The following is a 21,721-nucleotide window of genomic DNA, read 5'->3' on the forward strand; positions in this document are numbered from 1 at the left end:
AGGTAGATACATTATTTAAGCTAGTTAAAAGTCTTAATGTAACAGTAAAGACAAAATGAGCAACTGCTTTGTTTTACGTTGGAGGGGCCGGCCAGCTACTTCCTCAGTACTTAGCTAACTTTATTTAGCATCGGGGAGAAGGAGTCAAGAAAGCAACAGGAACAAAGTTGTGGGACCTGAATGAGCAGCACTGCGGCGTTCACCCGTGAAATGTAACAACCATCTTTCCGTTTTGAAGCGGCAGATACCCGTGTGCTTTTGACACGGCGGTAGACTTGCTTTGCATTTCTAAAAAGGCGTCACTGAAAGCTTTTACTTTTTTTTTTTTTTTTTTTTTTTTGCGGGACACATTGTGAAGACTGGATGGGGACGACTCTCTACAGTTAGCACAGTTGGTTAGTCAAGAAATGTGCCTCCCACCTCGCGGAAAATGCCTTAAACACATTGAATTGGTTTATTTTTAAGATGTTTTAGTGCGTTTGACCCAGTTAGTTCGTCCGTGCTCAACACGTTTTGAACTTGTTTTGGGGGAAAGCGTCTCCACTGACCCGCTGGTGACAGCAAAGGTAAGTTAGTGGTTTGGATCCAAGGAAACGCCTCAGACCTGTTACGTTTCTCAATATATTGACAAAACACCCCTCTGAGTAAGTTACTGTGGACATTGTCGTCGGACTTTATGGTTAAAGTAGCAATTTGAAGTGAAACTGCTAACATAAGTTGTGAAAAAGAAACTTGCGTGGTCTTACGCGTAGCTCTGCAGCCTGCAGCCAAAATGTAAATAGGACTGAACGCTGCAGTCACACCGAGGAGATAAAACATTAACTACGACAAGGCCACCGCTGATTTACCGGTTAAAAGTCTCATGTGTTTTGTAGCTGTGTCGTGTTTTTTGTCTGAAGGGCGATAATTGCGTCAGATTCAGCCCAGAAGTGATTTGCAGGGCTCAGGTTGCATCCATTCAACAGCCCCTGTCCTTGGTCAAATCAGCCAGACTAAAAAAGTCCTGCACTCCCCTTGTGTGTGTGGGTCCTAAGAAAATTACATCTTCAAAGAGATCAGATTAAAGTGGCAGATTGTATCCCTTCGCTTGTTTTGCCCGGGTTGTCAAAACTACTCCACTCAGTAGAGAGACCGAGAGAGAGAGAGAGAGGAACTGAAATTGTGAAGACACCAGTGAGATAGATGGGTCAGCCTTTTCCTCAGAGTTTACAGATTGTTATTTTTGGGTCTTGCATCATCCCCCAAGAACTGCAACTCGCCAGGCAACGCTTGGTAAAAAAAAAAAAATACTGAACATGCGCTCCTTTCATGGTAAAAAGCAGGCTATTTTGGGAACGTGATTTATAATTTTTTTTAATGAAGGATACCCTCAGTTAAAGAAGCTCACAAGCAAGTGATGCCAGATTAAACGAAGGCTGCAAAGAGACCAGCTGATCTGTTTGTAGAATGAACGTGCGGAGGTTGGTGATGGATGGTTTCATTTTGCGTCCTGACTGGAAGTTGGACGCTTTAACGCCGCAGCCTGGTTTCGTTTCCACATTGGCACATGACATCAAATTAAGTACTTGACGTTGTGAAATATTTCATAATTTTCTTGTCGCTCTCCACGTGCACCCCTTTGCAATCGCATCGCAATCCAAACAGAGTCAGCAGGTTTTGGTTCGTCCGTGTTTCTTTTTCTGAATTGGCGTGTTTCTAGGAATTCAGTATTAAAAAAGAGAATCAGATTTGACGAGACTTGTGTGGGCGATGGTAATGGGGACAAACCGTTGCAGGGGTGAGGGCAAAACTCTGCCTGTGCAAAGGGACATTAGTTGAGTAGGTGGTCCATCAGTGTGGCTGGGACACATTGTGTGCTCGCACAACTGAGGAATGTGGTCACAAGTGGCCCAGATCACCTCTAAATGTGGTCGGAGTTATCTGATCTCAAATGTGTCCTCAGCGCGTGTTCACACCTGTGCTTTAAGCTGCAGTTGGATCACTTAATACCAGGTCTGCACCAGGTCTGTTAAAGATGTGACGTCTCGAACAGCTGTGACATTTTAACTCGTTAAATACGCAGCCCCCCCTTCAGGAGCGAGACGTTTGTTTCTCCCTCAGGATTTCATATGAAAGTAGTAAAAAAAATATAACTGAACATTGAAACTCGGTTTGGTTCTTGGTCACAGGTGCAGAAGGTGGACTGTTTCACTTTGCGTCAAGAGCCCTGGAGGAGCATCACAAAATTTAACCCCTTCTTTCATTGGATTAACTGACAACAATGGCATCGCACGGCGACACCGCGGAGGGAGGAGCCAATGAGGAGTTCAATGACATCATCAAGTGGAGATCTGGTATGATTTTGATAATGTTTTGTTTAATATTTCGTTCAGTGTGTTGCACACCGGTCCAGAGGTTGCCAGGTTGCACAAGGCTGGTCACCAAGAGGAAACACTGACAGAGCCCAGAAATCCTGCCGTGCATGGTTAACCTCAGTTCCCACGGAGGCAGGGGGAAAAAAAAAGGGACAGAGACGAAGCAGACAACAAAGGCACGAAGGGAACAGGGTGATGGCCGGCTGCAAACACGCTCGCTACGAGAAAGAGAAAGTAAGAGGAGGAGGTGGCCAATGAGAGCGGAGAAGAGGGAGGACAAGAATGCAGGGATGGGTTTGGAGAGCCGCACCCAGTGATCTCTTTCTCTGCAGATCATTCCATTCCATAGGTTAATCTTTCGCAGGCGCCACCCTCTGAACACACACACAAACAAGTTGTTGTTCGAGTGACACGAGTGTTTTGATTGAGCAAACCGAGGCCATCACTCTAATGTTGCGTTTCTATTTCTCGTGAAAGGTGGCGTTTAATTTGAATTGAAAGAGGATTTTGCTAATATAGTACTTTACTATACATATATTTAAATCTAGGGTGAAGTCTGGTTTCTTGTGGCATCAGACACTGATGAACTCTTTGATTCCATCTTCATCAGCCTCCGTTCAGAGTCTGAATCATCCCTGCTGCTTCTGTCTTAACTGTAAAGTGTCAGATACGTTAAAAAAAAAAAAAAAAAAGTCCGATCCAGTTCGTGTGCCAGCTTTCCTCACCCAAAACCAGCCTCGAGCCGCTGCCAGGAATTCCACTGTGCCGAGGGAGTTTGTAATTTACAGCGCTTGCTTCCAGACCACAATGCTTTTTCTCACAAAGATTCAGGTTCCCTAGCAACCCCAAAAGTAATGTTTGCTTTTATGGCGAAGTGGGGAAAGTTTAGCGCCTAGAATAGTTGCGCACTGAAACAACTCGCCAAACACGGAAACTCACACTTGTGTCAAGGTAACCTGCAGGCTTTGGCCCGAACGTTTCTTATCTTCACCTTGGACGTGCGTGTGGCGTGTTGAAGTCGATGGGCAGAAAGAAGTCTACGCTATTTTAGGATTCAGAGAGTATGTGAACTCACCGACACCAAGACGGGCCTGCATGATAGATATTTCTATACATTTACCTAAATATCACGTCTTTTTGAAGCCGTAGAGACTGATTGTTAACATCCGAATAAACAAGGGATCACCGTCAGGCATGGTGAGAAAGGTTTGTGAAAAGTGGGAGAGGTGGTGGACGAGCAGGTGAGTGTGTGAGTGTGTGTGGCGAGCAGGTGGAGGGATGTTTTGTCAGCTGAGGCGCGAGCTTCAGATTAGCTTTTTCAGGCGGCGCGTGTTTCCATTTGCAAGCCGAGCGAGATCGTTGGCTGCAGAGCGGACCGAGGCGGGGGGGCTCGCGTGCGTGTCTTTCTGCCTCCTGCGATGCCTCCGCGGACATATGCGCAGTCATGTCTCTTGAGGGGGCGTGGGGAGGGGTCCACGTCTTCCAACGTGTCAGGTTGCTACGAGGCCAACGACGATCGGGGAGAAAAATGTCCGGTGAAGAACGGAGGAAAAAGGGGAGAAATGACTACTTTGTTAGAGATTTGAGTTGATTGATAAGGTTAAACGGTAACAAGAATGCCTGCTATGTGGTGTCTTTGTTTTATGTAATTATAAAATGGATATTTTGGACTTTTGGTCAATCAAAACAAGCGAGAAGTTCGCTAATCTGAAAGTCTGCTGGTGGCCTATAATTAAAATAATCATTAGCTGCGACCCTATAATTGACCCGACGGTCTGAACTCCGCCGGGAATCCGCACATGTGCAGTTCACCACATGACACAGCAGTCCCGAGCGCGCTGAAACAGATGTTAAGGACGCTTGCGCACAGCGTTTGACGTTCCGGCTCGATTACCTTATAACCCCCTGAAGTCCTGTCTACGTTATCCTGTCGGTGCGCTCACCTTCCCCCCCTCCCTGCCCACTCCGGAGTCTGCACACATGTGAAAGGTCAAATATCATTCACCACGGGGTCAGGTGCTGTTGTTCACAGCCATTACACAATAATGAACGCTCACCTGACCCCCCCCCACCCCCTCCGCTGTTTATTTGTCACTTGAGAGCTCTGCTGTGGAATATCCTCCTCATAACCGCACTCAAACAGATCTGGTTACCTGACCTGGCCTTGTTCTTTACAGTGTTGTTTCTGCTTTTTCTCGCCGCGTTTTATTTCTCAGTTATCCTGTGTTAACGTTTCATCTACTACGACTGTCCCACCTTACGGATTTGATTCGCAGATCTTTGAGTGTATACAGGTTAGAAATCGCTTGCGCTTATTCACAGAAGGCCCAATGTGTCGCCACATCATTATCTGGGCCAGCAACTTGAACGCACATTTGTCCTGCGTATGTGTGATAAACTGGGAAATGGGAAGCGCTAATATTAACTGTGATGCTACGACCCGTCTCTACCAAATGTTGCACAGAGCTGGCCTCTACTGAAGCATGCGGAGCGGTCGCTCTACATCTGGTTTATCGCCGCATGTGATCGCGTAATTGTGAAACTGTTTGTGTATTTTGCACGTTTAGATGAGATTAGAGACGTAAAACGAGAAAAAGCCTTTTGTGGGCTCTTTGGAAGTCGTCGTTTTGTTTATTTCTCACTTCTGGTTCTCTAATCTGAGCGGCCAATCAGAGTGTTTTCTCTCACTGACCCCGTCCGCCGCCGATTCAACATGTTGAATCGTAGCCGGAGGACAATTCAGTTCATGTCAGTTTTATTTAAATAACCTCAACAACAGCAAAAACTGCCTGGAGGAGGTTAAAGTCGAACTGTCTAAAACATAGACGCAAAGTGAATAGAAGAAAAGCGCTCCCTGCTTGGTTCCCACGCTTTGCCCTTTACCTTTTCCCCATTTCCTCGGTACGGAATATTTAAAATATGACAAAAACGTCGCTCAGTCGATATGAGACGCTTGCTGGTTGAGTTGCACACAAAACCATTTGTTTCTGCATTGTCATTGGGTGTGACGTGCAGCATAATGTAAGACATATTGTTGCATCCAACAAGAGAACAGGAATGTGAATGTCACCCAGCGGAGGGCGTGGAGGGTGTGATTTGTCACCATACTAGCTCAGCTACATGTCAGTGATCTTTAATTCAGACCTTGGCCTGCTGCAGCGGGGCGGACCGAGCGCTTGGAAATATTTCAGCTGCTGTGTGTGTGCTTGGGTGGAAAGGGATTGGATTACTTGCTCAGAAATAATTGGATGAAACCTTAAGGCTGTCCGGAGTGCCATTTTCCACCTTGGTATGGCATTAAAAAAATCTCTTCAAACGGGTCGGTTAGCGCGCCGATGTGCAGAATTACGCCATTTGGTGTGCGTCTGCATGTGCGGAAAAGACAAATCAAAACAAAGGAGCTTTCACTGTGGCCGCCCCTTGATCTAATGTAATGACCTGAATTAGGTTGTTTTTTTTCTAGGCCTCTGGTTTTTTGTGCCGCACTTTCCTCTGTGGGTCAATGACAGTTTTTATTTGTGAACTCCACTTTGAGAAAGAAGCGTCCTCGGGGAACGCAGCTGGATGTGTCTTCACAGCAGTATATATAGGCACATAAGTCTCTCTCTCTCTCTGTGTGTTTGTGCGAGTCTCTTTGCTTGTAGCTGAATTTGGCTTCCTGGGAAGTGGGAGGAAACCAGCTCTGCAAAAGCCTGCCTGGAAATTTGGGAATAGAGGTACTGGCCAAAACATCTCCCCTGGGTGCGGTTGTCTGTGGGACTCTTTGGTCCATGTGCAAGCAGCGTACAGACACCCCACCCAGGCCAGATGACATTTAAACTCTTCGAGAAAAAGGCTGGAAATGGCAGAAAATGATCAGTGTTGCACGTCCCTATGGTTTGTCAAACACACACAAACAAACTAGCCTGCTCCTCTTGTGAATCTCCCTCGTCCAGAGCAAGCCCCTCCCGGTTTAAACCCCCCCCCTTACTTTTCCTCGCTCATTAGGACTACAAAGCCACATTGCCCAATCTACCTTCTGACCCCTCGCATGACAGGATTTACTAAAACAAAAAAACACGGCGAGTCTCAGAGAGGGTTTAAATTAACCCTTTCAGCCTGCGGTTGTGTTTCACTTAGAAAAAACCTAACTGGCTGAGACGCTGCATTGAAAGTCCCACCGTCTCACGGGACAGTTTCTGTTGTTGTGTGGCCTTTAACGACGTTCTAGCACTCGTGGCACTATAGCAAACATTTAAAACCGTCCGACACTGCGATGGTACTGTTGATACCAAAACTCTGCCCTACAAGGACTCTAGATAAGTGTGGCTCCATAACAAGTGTTGTGTTTATATTTTATCAGTGTAGACAGAGACAAAAAGTAATTAAGAGAAAGTCTTGGGTCAGATGTAAACCACCGCGAGCACTTTTTCCAGGGATGTGGGAGGAGGTCCATGGGATGTGGTGGATGTTCCTTTTTGTTCATTTCACAAGGGACTTTGGTTGAATCACTGTCTCGCTTCGTTTGTGTGTGTGTGTGTGTGTGTGTGTGTGTGTGTGTGTGAAGCCCAGTCATGGATACAGCTGATCATTTTCAAAAGATCCCGTCACGTTAAAAGCAGGTGTGAACACGGCCCCTCAGGACGCATTGTGATCGCGTTTGAGAGATCATATCTCTGAGCACATTTAAAGGTGGTCTGGGTCGCATGTGTCCGCATTCCTTTGTGAACGCAATAAAAGGCCACAGATACTCTACAGGGGTGCTCGCCCATCAGCAGAGAGCCTTTAAAATATTCTGTCCATGTAGCTTTTCAGTAACTCAAAATAAATAAATCTCAATAAGAATTTACACATGAATGTGTTTAATGAGTACAAAAGTGAGATTCTGTTTGGATACTCAACCTCTATGTGAAATTTAGTCATGCACCGTATTCCCCAGAGTAGGGTAAATCTGTCCAGGCATTATCCTAATCCGGCAGTGCAACTGTTGGCTTTAGCTTAGCATAGGAGTTGTAATGTAGAGTTGCCAATTAGCCGGTCGTTCGCAAAAGTCATAAATAAACTCAAGAATTTTCTCATTACTTCTTGTGGCCTGTACATTCACATCGAGTACAAATGTCAATGCAGTTAACATGAAGGGGTTGCGGAGGGCAGATATAGACTTGGGACTATATTCTGGCAAAGCACCGCTGCCAGACGCAGAGATACCACCCAGCACCTGAAAACCACTCATGTCTGAGTGCTTAGATTACAGCGCGAATAGAAACTGGGAGTTATAATCTGAATCTAACTAACGTCAGGGCGGAGATTAAAAAATAGTCATGATGCACACACAGGTCCATTAAAAAGATTCTACTGCTCCGCTGATAATGTTGGGGTTTACTTGGATACAGAGCTCGAAAGTCAGTGTGTTTACATGCACGTGAAAAAAACTAATTATTGCCTTAATCGGACTATGACAGGAGAACTTAAGTGCATGTAAATACGTTACTCCGATTAACATCGGAGTTCTCGTTATCCGATTGAGACACCCAGATAATGCGATTGGAATTGGAGTTTTCATCGGATAATGCGTGTGCGCATGCTCCACCACCGCTGCGCTGGCGTGTGACCCCGGAACAAACACGCCCAAGAAAACCAGGCGTAGAAGAAGAAGAGAAACGGAGCCGTCTGAGGGATAGCGCGGATCTTACCTGCATCAGAAGTAGCGCGAACATTACGTACAAGATTAAAAAAATGCACTATTATCCATCTGGTTTGAAATGCCGGTCTGCCGCATGAATGACTCTTGTTTATTATATCACGTAATAGGTCAACCCGGAAATTGGGCCGTGTTAACGTGGTATTATCCCGCTGAAAAGACACGTATCGCCACCTAGTGTGGAGGAGGAGAAGCGTTATTCGGTTTTCTTGTGCTGCATGTAAACTGGGACAAGGTCTGTAGTGAGAAAGTCGAATTTTGAGCATAGCTCGATTAAGCTCTGCATGTAAACGCGCTGACTTGAGATCAGATCTGGAAACACATCTGAAGAAGGCGTTAATACCATGGTCTGAACACATGTGCCTAAAGCTGGTCACTTATCGCCAGGTCTGAACAGACCCTGTCTGTTTCGTGATGGCTGAGGCTCCCAAACTGAAATCAAAGTTGAATATCAGGAAGTGAGGCTCGAAGGCTGGAGAACGCAACAAAAAACAGTTAATTGCACTATTTTATCACAAAGTCCTGCAGCACATGGAACATCAAAGAGTGGCGGTAGAGTGGAAGTTTCCTTCAGGGAAAATGATTTTTCTGTCAGAGAGAATGGGTGTTGGTTAAGCTGGATTTACGGTCTGTCCGAACTGGGATGTTTGATGGTCGGATAGCTTTTGGAAACCCCCACACCATTCCAGCGCTGGCCCGCTGCTGATAACTTTCCGAAACCAACAATCCCTTCTAAAGTCTCAACACAGGTATCAAAAGCGCTTGACATAAAATATAGTAACATAAAGAACATTTAAAAAAGGCACATTTGGCTCTGTGCAAATGCCAAGACTATTCCCAGTATAGAACAAGTGGAAAGTGTGTTACTGCACATTTTTATTAAAGGAAAAAAAAAAAGGCCTGGAAGTCTGTAGTGTTTATCAGATTCATCAGATTTTTATTTTTCTTTCACATTTCCTACTTGCGATTGCATCCATTAATCAAGTGAAAAAAGTTGTGGGTGTGGCCCCCTTCTCATCAGCATCAGGCAAAGTGCCAAAAGGGTAGTGAGACTCAAGCTCCTGTGGTTTCTTGGGCTTGGTTGAAGGGAGGCTTTGGTGGTTAGAAAAGAAGGAAGCACAGTCTGGTCAGAGTCCCTCAAAAACCTTTGACCTGCTCCGTGACTAATGTTAGTCATGTTTCACTCACCAGTTTTCTCACTAATTACACAAATACCAAACATGCAGGGAAGAGCAGCTCCGGTTGTCACGTAAACTAAAGCGATGTTTGCGGAGAGACATGTAAACCTTAAGTTTCATTCATTTCTTCCAAACGTTAGTCAGAGGTAGGATCTGGGTTTGAGGAGCAACCATAATCAAACGGAGTATGAGTCTTTTGAGGGATGTTTATGGAAGTGTGCATGTGCGGCTATAAAGCAGTTCGATAATTGACGCTGGCGTGACAGAAGAGGACGCCTGTCTCGGACTAATCCCGTAGAAAGTTCCTTTTGGTGTCTGGTCCCTTCAGCCTCTGCCAAGGTCGGGCTCGCCCGAACCGCTTCACTCCTCTTGAGCTGTGACCAGACCAGCTGCTGCGACTCGCTGCGGTGGGAAGTGGATTTCATTCAGTCAGACTCTGGAAGTCGGTCGCAGCGGACGGAGCTGGTGTTCTTCCTCCGGTTCCTCTATTGTCGAGGAAAGGGAAAAGAGAAAACAAAACACAGGAAAATAAACTTTCTCTCCCGGGTTCCCTCCTCCCTTTCCCCTCCGGCTCCAGCTCACATCCCTCCATTTCACCCTCTCGGTGAGGGTGTAGAGCTGTTTGTTCAGTTGCCCCTCATTGACTTAATATATCAATGAGCAAATGGACTCAGGCTTTTTTTTTCCCTCCCCTCTGTTCCCTGCTCCTCTCAACCTGCACCGAACGTCAGCAAACGTGTGACAAATTGTGAATACTCGTGTGATTTTGTGATTAGCAGAGGTTTCACTTTCGTGTAAACATTAGTAAACGCGGTGACTCTCGTAGCCCATTGTGAGCGTCAGCGGCGTGTTTTAGGGACTAAGGTCAACCTGGATCGTGTTTATCTGCTTCCGTTTTCTGCGGAGTGGGACAATTAGTCCTGTTGTTACTCTGTTTTTCCACGGGACAATCAGCTGTTAGACCTCCCTGTCACCTGTCAGTCAGCCATTAATTGTTTTTGCCACTCGCTTTTCTCGCCTTCCTGTCAAGCGTGTGCGTGTGTGTGTGTGTGTGTGGGGGACGTGACGTGACATCAGAAAGCCCGGCCCAGCACCCCGAGTAAACCCAGCGTACTCGTTAAATGCTCTCACACCTCCACTTCCTCCTTCTTCTTTCTCTGTCGCTATCTCTCATTCTCACCACCACCTTGTCTTCCTGTTCCGGATTTGTTGTTTTCATTTTGTTTCACTTGCTTTTTTTTCTCTATTGCTGTTAAGACCGCTATCTCTCCTTTTTTTTAATTTTTTTTTTTATTTTTACTATCATGAATTTGAGTAAATGGATGTCGTGGAGAAAGCGCAACTTCTTCAGGAGGAAAGAGAAGCGCGATAACTGTGTGGATCTAGGTAAGGTTTAATCACTTCGCAGTCTGGATTGACGTAAGAGCGTCTGGTTTGCCCTCGTTTTCATGTCCGCACCAGTAAAATTCAGGTTGAACGTCAGCCGGGACGTATTTGTTTTGAGTCATGTTTGTTCCTCCAGTCTTACGCACGGCACCGTTTTTATTTAATGTCTAAATATTAGTTGCATGCAGCCCTGACTCTTCAGCATCTTTCCGTCGTTTGACTCTTAATCCAAGGAGTCAGCCTTCATAAAACCGAGCTATTGTGTTGATCAGCGGTAGTGTTGGGTAATGTTTCCAAAATGACAAATCTGACAAATGTGAAATAGCCCTGAAAGGTGAAACGTTGATCCCACATGGTCCCATTTCTTATTCCACATTTTTCACGCTGGATTTGCTTTCAAAAGAAAATTGTCCCTTTTTGCGTCTTTCACTTCTCGTATTTCAGTGATTTTTCTCTATAACAGCACTTCCCACTTATTCAGGTCTCTTTTTTTTTTCTGGTAAAATCATTGTACTTTTTCATGACCTTACATCTTTTCACAGCTTTCACCCAAGCCCTCTGTTCCAGCCTTTGGAGCTGAGCGTATTTCCGACAAAGTGCAGATGAAAAAAAGTTGAACAGTTTCCTTCCCACCGCGTCGCCTCCACGCTCGTTTGCCAATCTCTGCCCGACGTGCCCCCTTCTTTGTCTCTCTCCCCATCTTGGTGATGGCGCTTGCATTCTGCTCCGCTTGCACGCCGGGATGGTGCAGAACAGTGTCTCTGTGTTTTATCTGCGTTCGTCCCCTATCTCCCACGCTGCATCACGGCCTACCCACTCTTGGCTTGCCCCGTCCTGTTCCTCTCGCCTCCGATCCCTTTCCCTTTTCCTTGACACTGTCCCTCGTTCCCTCCCCTCTGCCTCTCTCTCTCTGCTGCTGCTGCTGCTGCTGCTGCATTCTTCTGATCTTTTCCCCCCTTCTCTTTCTCTCTGGTCAAGGAGTGACAGAGGCAGAGGAGGGAGGAGGAGGAGAAGAAGAAGGAAAGAAGGAATACTCTCTTTTGCGCTGGACTAGCTTGTTTTGTCCTGTTTTTTTTTTGTTTTTTTTCTTTTGCTTTGTTTCTTCTGTTCGGCGTTGTGACGGCCTGTGGTAAAAAAAGGATGGCAGAGCACGGGCTCAAAGAGCACGGGCTCAAACTCAGAGGTAGGAGCTTTTTGACAGGTGTGTCATTCTCGGCTTTGGCGGCGGCTAGGCGTGCCACAGGTGTGGTTGGGCTCGGGCTGCAGACGTCGGTGACAAATGGTGAATGTTGTTTGTGCAAGTTTTGAAGTGGCTGAATGGGGATTGTGATTTCCTGGTAGGTAATCGTACAACGAAAGCAACTTTTAATTTTGCAGAACAAATTTCTGGCGCGGCACCACAAATCAAAACATGATGATATTTGACTGTTATAAGTTTCCCTGCTTTTAATTGCTCGTTTTGGTGATTGACCTGCACACAATACACTCAGACTCATAGTCTTATGTTGACCCTTAATTACACCAATTCACGCAGCTACAGTGCAGACCGCAGGGGCATTTTAGAGATGGAGACTGGGGATATGGGTTAATCTCCCTGAACGCTCCGGAGTGTTTTTCTTACAAATTCACATATCACGGCGCGGGAAGAGTGTCAACAAGGCAGCGCTGGCTCGGGCAAGCTCAGACAAGTGACCACCGGAGGGGAGGGGGGGTTAGGGAGGAATGTACGGGAAATTATATGAATTCTAAGCATTCCTGTCATCCTACGGAGCCAAAATAATGCACAAGAAACTGGAAAGGGTGAATGGAGAATCTGAGGTCCGTGTGCTCGTAGTGGGATTGTTTGTACAGTACAGATTAGCGCTTTCCAATTAGCTACTAAAAGACGGGAAAGCATGCAGCCTCCTTCCAGACAGCCGTCAAGGTGAAGCTCACCATGTGAAACTTTTTTTTTTTTTTTCCGCGAGTGCACTCTCTCGTTTAAAGTTGTTTTAATAGGTAAGAAAAGCCTGCCTTAATGCTTCGTCGCCAGTGACCTGAGAACGTCACGCATTGTGCTCCCACTGTCATTAAAATAAGTTTATTTTTGGTACAGGCGCTTGTGAACGTCTTGACAGCTTTCAGACGCACACACACCCTGGTTGGTATCCTGCCAATTAACCCTCCAGTCGCTGCGGCCTAATGTGGTGGCTCGTTCAGAGGCCACGTTTTAAGGCTTTAAACCCCAACACTGGCCCCGTTCGCTCCTTGCATTAACATCCATCCTGGGCAGAACTGAGACAGGTCAGCTTTAAGTGCCCGTCTTCACACTTGGCATCGAACCGCGTCTCCACATGCGTCCTCAGCCAGATCCTCAGATCTGATCAATCTCAGTTTTGTGCTCCGACATGCAAATAAACGTCATTTGGGCTGAAGTACAGTGCGTTAGCAGATGCTGTCTGTAATTGTCTTTTGTGTGAGTCATGACTTTGGCACATGTTGAGTTATTATTAAGACAGAGAGATTGAGAAAATGCGTAATTTGATCTCACATAGCTATTTATACATCAACGTGACTGCATCAGTAATTAAGTATTATTACTATTATTAAAGCCGATTATTTAATGACGGAATCTCATACCGGATAGGCCGTCATCGTGTGTTTACCCTACCGAAGGAGCGTGGTCGAATGTGTCCCAGGACACCTGCAAATGTGGTCAGAGATCGGATCAGTCAAACGCGTCCTCAATGCGTGATCGGATTCCCCAGGACGGACGTTAATGCAAGGTCTGGATGAGAGGTAACAGCTGCTCTGTGGTGCGGCAAACATTGTAAATATCTCTGTTTGTCTAAGCTCGGCGCTCTCGTGTTTACCGTCCGATGCTGTCGTGGAAACCCTGATGGTTTGTTTGATTTTCACCTCGGTGCCTCCCACCGTCCGTCCGTCCCCCCTCCTCCTCCTCCTCCTCCTCCTCCTTATCCATGCTGTGTGGTCATTCAGGGCCTCTCTCCACCTGTGAGAGGGCTGGAGACGGAGGCTGTATATTTTATGTGTCTGCTCTGTGTTCCCAGCTGGCCGCTCTGAGCGACGTGTGCGTGTCCCTGTTTTTCTTTTCTTACCCGTTTAGATCACGGGGTTTGTTTGTGGTTCGGTTTTTCTCAATTTTGTCAGCGTTGCGAGCTCTTGCGTTACGTAACGTCGGTCGACACGGGGTCAACAAAATAGGAGCAGCCTGGCGTGGACTGATTTGATCGCTTCGGACCATATTTTAAAAAAGTAAACATTTATCCAAACACTTGGTTTTAGTTTGGGGTCATTTATTTCCTTGGCTAATTTTATTCTTTCATATTTTTTTTATTTAAGCAAACTGACTTCTTGTAACGGGATATGAAACACAACACCGTTCTCTTCAGGCTGCGGTGTGAGTTTACACACATGCGTACAATATTTTGAGAAGGTGTGTACTCATTGAGCTGTGCGAGGACAACAGGGAGATTACGCTCCCTGATGTAATCACTACTTCCTGTTTAGCCATTGACAACCGCGCCAGTTTGTCAATACATCACACGTAACCACGTAACCGCACAGAACCCTCGCAGAGCGTAGATGATCTAATGCTGATGACTGGTCATTTGACAGGCTGCGAATATTTGTTCTGCAAACAGAATGTGAATGTGACTCTTGCTTCACTGTGCCTGTGCAGTTTGTTCATTTCTCCTCACTGTGCTGATAGGACGTCTTTATCATATGACCAAGTGACCCATAAAGGCCGCTTCCAAGTGGTTAAAGTTTGCCAGCGTGACTGGGCTGCTGCCAGGAAACTTTTTTTTTTTACTTTTTATTTCATTTATTGCAAAAGGCTTACTGCGCAACATGGCTCAGGGGTGTCTGTTGGTAGTTAGACTTTGCATGTTACAAACACATGCAGAGAAACACGGTTATGATGCATAAATATGGACAACGTCTCACCACTTCCTTGCGTTGGCCAGACTGACACACTGTTTACCTGGAGATATGGGCAGCGCCATCTTGCGAGTTTGGAGCCATGATATTGATTGATGACCCGACTACACTTCCGCTAGACTCGTTTAATTAATGCTGCTCTAAATCCACCAGTCACAAAGAAATGTTGGATGATACACTGTACTATTTTTTTAATGGAATGGTTGGCATGGCAACTGGTGGTCGCCATTCACGTTTCAACAGCATCCGATAACTAAGACCAAACCTATATAAAAAAATGTATATTTTGAATGTGCATCAACTAACTACCTAAAATCCTAGAAACCATCCTTCCCTTTTGAGGAGCATTTCCCTCGTCCATATTTATACAGAGTATAGTTATAACACGGTATTAGACTGAAATTACCGACTCCACCTCTAAAAGCTCTAAAGCGCCTGCAGCAATACTACAAGAGTCGGTGTAATGTCCAGTGCTGTTTCGGATTTCACTTCGTTATAATTGAGTTCTCATTTTCTGATAAGACTTGTGAGAGGTGACCTGTTACCCGACAGAGTGCATGTTGAAGAAACAAGCGGAGCACTAAAGCAATTTGGTTTGAAGTAGGGAATGGGGGCAATATAGTGAGAGTAATAACACACTAAGGAAGCAATTAAGTCATTTATTAATTTTAGCTGAGAGTAGTTTTAAAATGAACATTAATACTAATAACCGGTAATGATCTCATGTTAGGCTTATATAGCTGTTAAACTCGTACTGATTGACAGTATTAACTTATTTTGGGTTGGAGCCTATTGTTTTATACTCTTATGATAACTGCTGGAAGTAATACTGGTGTTATTAGTTCATTCTATCAATATTTCTCATTTATTGTCTATAAATTGCAGCAGTTTTTACCATTTCTTCCCTGACAAAGACACAGGGAGGTTGAAACTGGTTTGCTTGTACTTATTTAAGTACAGGCTTCAAATATGACTTTCCTGGTTGCTCTGCCTGAGGGTGAACCAAGAACATTTACTTCAAAATTGAAGCTTCTTTGTTGATTAGTGGCTAAATTGACACCTGTCTTAATTTTTTTGCATCTTATCCTTCAGTCATTTATTTTTCAAGTGTGAACTCTGAGGTACCTGTAGGTAGATGTAAACAGGGACATAAATGGACACTTTTAACGTAGTGTTCCTGTTGTGTAAAGACTGGTGCGGAGTAATGTTGCACAGACTCCCCTCCTTGCTTATACAAACTCCCTTTCACACACTGTCCTGTCGCTGCCGCTTTGATCTGTCCTGCAGTAAGGCATTCCTTCGCTGCGGTGAGTAGGAGCAGCAGACAGATTGTATGAATCGGTGTATTGTTCCGTCAGGACGGTGAGGTAGCAAAGCCCAGGAGAGCCGAGCCCACAGGGACCCTCTCCCCAGGGGCCTCGGAGGCCCTCCACAGGGTGCCCGTAAAGCTGGAGCGACAGGAGGCCTCCACAGGCGGCCTTTTTTTTTTTTATAACGAGGAAATCGGATATTGTGTTGAAAGCGTTACCTGCGCTGTACCTGCTCTGCACCTCCTGCTCCTCATTAGTTTTTAAATGTTCTTGCCAGCATTTTTCTCCACATATGTCTGCCTGTCTCAATATTTATGATGCATTTTTTCCCCCCATCTTTTTTTTTGTTTTGTGGTCTGCATGTTTTTCATTCTTATCCTCTCCTTGTCAGAACATGTCTCACCTGTGAGTTATCCGCTGTAATTGATTGACATCAGTTACTAGCCCCATTACTCCCCTCGTTACAGCACCTAGTCTTAACCTTAGTTTTCTCACGTGACCACTTATTTGTCTTTTCTTCTTACTGAGAAAGAATCCTCAAGAGTTTCGTAGAACAACTATCTGAAATCACGATTAAGTGAACTATGTTCTTCTATCTATCTGCCATCTAACAAGTCTTTAGGAGCCGTCAACACTCAATTTAAAAAAAAAAGAAAAAAAAAACCTGACACGCCCCCCTCAACCCCTCTTCTCCGCCACCATTTATCCAATCCACTCACCTCTTCACCTTTCTCACCCCTACCTCTGGCCTCCCCTTGCAGTACATTCTTGTTTTTATGCCCCTCTTCACCCAGCCAGCGGCTACACACAACACACACAACACATGCAGCGTACACTCTACACGCCCCCCGAACAAAGAAGCCGACGACCGCTGGGGCTGGTGATCATAACCTTTGACCTTTTGTTCAGTTCATGGTGCTTTACACAGCCTCCTCTTGAGTGACAGTGGCAGTTTAACGCTCGTACGCACATTTCACTTTTTGACCACTTCTCCACCCTTTAGATTGCAGTCTGAGTCACGGTGCTCGGAAACAGATGTGGATGCGTTTGTTTTTTTGGACGCATTGCCTTGGGTGCAGCCTTCACAGACGGACGGACAGACAGACTTAACTTAATGAACAAGTTGTTTATGAGGTTACAGGAGAGGGACATCAGAAAGAAAGAACGTTTTGATGCTGCCTTTCTGCTTTCGTCTGCTTGTTGAGCGATGTGACTACGTGTCTGCCATCTCTTGATGCACTGAAATGTAATCCTCCGCCACTGTTTATCCTTATTTAAACAGTATATACGCCGATCAGCCGCAACATTATGACAGGAGAAGTAAATGACATTGACCATCTTGTGACAACGCAATGTTCTGCTGGGGAAACTTTTGGACCTGGCATTCAGTTGTGTGGATGTTACTTAGACACGTGCCACCCACCTAGACCAGACCAGGCACCCCGCCCACCCCATAGCAGTGACACTCCTTGGTGGCAGCAGCAACCCCCATCAGGATGCAGCTTGATGTAGGTACAGGCACAAAATGGTTTAGGAACAACTCAAAAAATATAGAAAACTGGCCTCCAAATTCACTAGATCCCAACCTGATCAAGTATCTGTGGGATGATCCTCAGAGGACCCTCCCCTCACTCAAAGGCCCCCCCCAATAACTTCCTGCTTCCAGACACCACAGGACAACCTCGGAAAGGCCCATGTTCATTTTCTGATGAGTCACAACTGTTTTCGAGGCACAAGAGAGACCTGACAATATTAGGAACGTGGTCATAATCTTATGCCTGATTGGTGTATGGTAATGGTAGATGTTTTATTAATTAGTAATAACATTTTCTCACACTTTTCATTTTGAAAACATGGTGGTGTTATTTTCTACACTGACTAGCCACTTCATTAGGTACATCCTTTCACATATGATAATCCCAAAGCACTATAGCTCACTTCAGGACTGTTCTTATGTTCTTTTATATCGAAACGGTTTAAGAAAGGTGGTAATTCAACTGTGATCCTTTTAAAAAAGGGAGTTTCTTAGTCTGACAAAGCCTGTCAAAATAATAGAAACACGTGTCAGTACGACACAGCCTCCAGAACAAAAACACAGCTCATCACCAACAATCTCGGTTACATTAAACAAATGCTGAACGCCGCGAACGTCATGAAGTGAAGGGCTGTTGGATCAGAATGCATTTGTTTGCGCTAGTGTAGCTGAAAACTGCGTACCACTTGCAGATGCACTGGACAGCGAGTGTTCACCGTGTTCTTGTTTGAATCAGATAAAGATGCAACGCACTGAACACCAACCGTGAGTCAGACAAAACTCACTGGTGCAGATGTGTCTTTGTTTTGAGGTTGAGGTTAATAGCGGTGTTGCTGCAGTGACAGTCGACATGCCACCCAGTATGATCTTCAGTTATGATTTATAAAACATTTAATTTAATATAGATATAATGACTTGTCTTTGTTTGTTGTCAGAAATGATTTTTTTTCTTGCCACACTCACAGTCAAAGTAATTCACAGTCCGGGGTTTTGTGAGCCACTCCGATCCATTACAGGAACCAGCCATCGCCCAGACACATCAAAGCAGCTGACCCTCTGCCTGACGCACAATGAGGCCTTATTATAGAGCCGTGTTGGAGGGAGTAAAGGAAGAGCAGGGAGGGAGGGAGTCAAGTGGGTTGAGAATGTGAAATATTTGTACAATTGGATTCAGAGATCAGGGGAACATAAATGAGGGGGGGGGGGGGGGGTGAGCACATGTGCAGAGAGGCTTCTTGTTTTTAACAAAATGCATTTGTCTCCGACTGCTACACTTTTGACATTTCGTACACATTATCAAAAGGCACTTCTTGTCTGCATTGTGTTCCCGTAATTTTCTGATGTTCCGGCCACATTGATCTTGATGCTTTTAAAGCTGCGACGCCTCCGGCTACAATTACCACTGACCGGCACGTCGGTGCAGAGGGAATCAGGCCCAAAGTGAAATTAGTTTCTGCAAAAGAAAAGTAAAAATAAAACTGGCGCAGTGGGTTTTTGGTGAACTATGTTTGTGCTCGATGCAAATGTCCTGTTTTGTGGTGCACCTGTTCCCCCTCCTAACAGACCGCTCTTTCTCTTTCTCAGATGAGCATGATGCAGTACAGAAGAAGACTTTTACCAAATGGATAAATGCACAGTTCTCCAAGGTAATGTGAAACATCAACCTTAAATTGATACATTAGTTCAAACACTTTATTTCATATATATATATATCGATCAGCCACAACATTAAAACCACTGACATGGGAAGTAAATAAAATTTCTGGTAAACTTTTGGACCTGGTATTTGTTTGTGTGGATGTTACTTATATATGTACCACCCACCTAGACCAGACCAGGCACCCCCACCTCATAGCAGTGGCACTGCCGGGTGGCAGCAGCCATCCCCATGCATTAATCCGCCTTATAATTTGATATAATTTGAAGTGCTATGAATAAATAAGTTATTTCAGTCCCAAGGCCCACAGCCTATTTCTGATGGAAACTCTCCCTCCTAGCCTCGATACTTGACATGTCCTGTCCTCAGAGGATGACAGGCTTGCAGCAGTCCTGCCAAACACATGATGTTGTTTTAATGCACGTCCATTACGCACTTCTGTCAGAGCACTAACAGCTTTATGTGTTTTTACTTAATCTCAGAGATTTATATTAAATTTGTTCATTTTGCTGGTCTACTTTAAATATTTGCTTTCCTCAGACGGTCCAACATGATGCAATAAGCTGTTAAGCTCTTAGGTTTGCTGTTGGGCTCTACTTCTCTGTTCTTTGGACAGCTTCAGATTGATGAATGACTATGGTTGTGGTAGTGGTTGTTAAGTGTGCCAGACTTTTCTTTTCTATATTTGACACTTCTCTAAACAAAGCCCTTAAGTACACTGTTATGTGTAAATTTCCTCCCAGTGACACATTGACAATGACTTTCAGCGTTAAACTTATCTTTAAATGCTCATCTGGCCGCTTTGGAGATTTGGATTGTTGTTTCAGGGCTGCGGCCAAACTCTGCATTGGATGCATAAGACAAAATCTAAAGTACCGGCTATGGTGTTTTCTCGCTATCAGACAGGGAAGACGCCCATCGCAGACATGTTCTCTGATCTGAGGGATGGGAGGAAGCTGCTGGACCTGCTGGAGGGTCTCACTGATACTGTCCTGGTGAGTTTGTGTGCATTTATATCCGTTTATGCCCAGCATTTTTTTATACTTAATATTTTTTGCTTCAATCATTCAGTATAGTTACATGCACGTGAAAATAACAAATTATTGCCTTAATCTGACTTTAACTGGACAACTTGTAAACTAACTTTGAATTACATTGGAGTTCTCCTTATCTGATTGAAACACCCAGATAATGCGTTTGGAAATCGATTTTCCCCAACATGTATACACCTTAATCGGAGTTTAACTAGACAGCGCATGTGCACATGCTCCATAACCGCTGCGCTGACATATGACCCCAGTAAAAAAAAAAAAACATACGAGAAAGCTGGTCGCAGAAGAATAAGGTAAACGGAGCCTTTAGAAGAACCACCTGAGGGATAGCTCCATATTATCTGCACCATAAGTAGTGCACACATTACATACGAGATTAAAAAGCTGAACTATCATCCATCTGGTTGTTGTTTGAAATGCTGGTGTGCCACATGAACGACACCAGTTGTTTGTTATATGACGTAATGGGTCAACTAGAAATGGGGCCGTATTAAAACAGTATTAACCTGCTGATGAGACACATATCGCCACCTAGTGTGGAGGAGGATGACATGTTGCCGTCAGTTATTTGATTTTCTCTGTTGCATGTAAACTGGGACAGTGACTGCGCTCAGAAAGTCAAATTTATTTGCATAACTTGATTACGGTGTGCATGTAAACGCGCTGATTCACTGGCTTCACTCGTGTTGTTTTAACGTTCTGCTTTATGTTTACATTTCACAGAACACATTCTCACCAAAGATTTGTCTTTATTTGGATGTTACATAAAGATAACACGTTTTCTGTGTTAATGCAACAATGTTTTAAAAAGGTTGACTGCAAGTAAGGGTTGAAAGCGGAATAAGACGCTCACAGATGTTTTGCGGTGTGTGCATTCAAACTATACGAGCGCAGGGTTTCTACCTAACTGAAGTTTGACCTCTGTGTTCACGCAAGTCAGAACAAGCACACGTATTACCTCCTGTAAACTCCAACGTTAAATCTAAGGTAAACATTAGATTTACATGGAGGAAGAGGCCTCAGTAGGCAATTCGTACCGGAACAACGAAATCAAAAGCAGATGTTTGGCTGATGTGTTGTATCCTACATTTGATCAAATCTAGATGAATCCATTTTATTTTATTATTTGGATTCATTTCGTCATGTCTGTATTTCCTGTGTGTACACCATTTAGTACACACACTCTACGACTATTTCAGTATTCCTGCGTTGCTTTGAACACAGAAGTGCACTAGCTCTGTGCATTTCTGTGTCATCTCTCCGGCACCCCTTCAGAAACATATCATCTTTCTATCACCTGCAGCCGCGCTAAGTGCCAACTGTCTCCTGCTATACATGCCCACATACATGCACACGTGTACACACAGACACACACTCTGTCTCCGATACCAAATTACTAATTCTATAATTGGGTGCTAATGAGCGCTGGAGGTATGTGAAGACTTTAAAAGGATTTGCACTTGGCAGCTCCTCAGCCTGCCATTCTTTCCGTAAGTTGGCCCGTGGACACCGCTGAGAGGGTAATGGGTGCGATGAATGTATGGCGTGAAACACTCTGCTGAGTGATGGCGCACTCTTTCTTGGTATAGCAATGAATCCTTACATTGTAATCCCTGGCTTTGACCTGG

The 21,721-nt window shown here is 44.9% G+C and overlaps 1 protein-coding gene across 7 annotated transcripts in view; it reads left to right on the top strand.

Annotated features, from left to right (window-relative positions):
• The first annotated feature begins 147 nt into the window (after positions 1 to 147).
• utrn (utrophin) overlaps positions 148 to 21,721 on the top strand; it is a 173,626-nt gene continuing 152,052 nt past the window's right edge. For 5 of the 7 annotated variants that reach the window (XM_047573811.1, XM_047573816.1, XM_047573815.1 and 2 more), the window contains exons 1-3: positions 9,696 to 10,598; positions 18,969 to 19,030; positions 19,944 to 20,036. In XM_047573811.1, coding sequence (XP_047429767.1) covers positions 10,517 to 10,598; positions 18,969 to 19,030; positions 19,944 to 20,036 — 237 coding nt within the window. In that variant the 5' untranslated portion in view covers positions 9,696 to 10,516. Of the gene's footprint in view, positions 567 to 2,168; positions 2,334 to 9,695; positions 11,782 to 18,968; positions 19,031 to 19,943; positions 20,037 to 21,721 lie in introns of those variants that run through there. The other 2 variants (XM_047573812.1, XM_047573814.1) reach the window with 2 other exon arrangements.

The sequence above is a fragment of the Mugil cephalus genome, chromosome 21 (assembly GCF_022458985.1).
Source record: "Mugil cephalus isolate CIBA_MC_2020 chromosome 21, CIBA_Mcephalus_1.1, whole genome shotgun sequence".
In the NCBI taxonomy this organism is placed as follows: domain Eukaryota; kingdom Metazoa; phylum Chordata; class Actinopteri; order Mugiliformes; family Mugilidae; genus Mugil; species Mugil cephalus.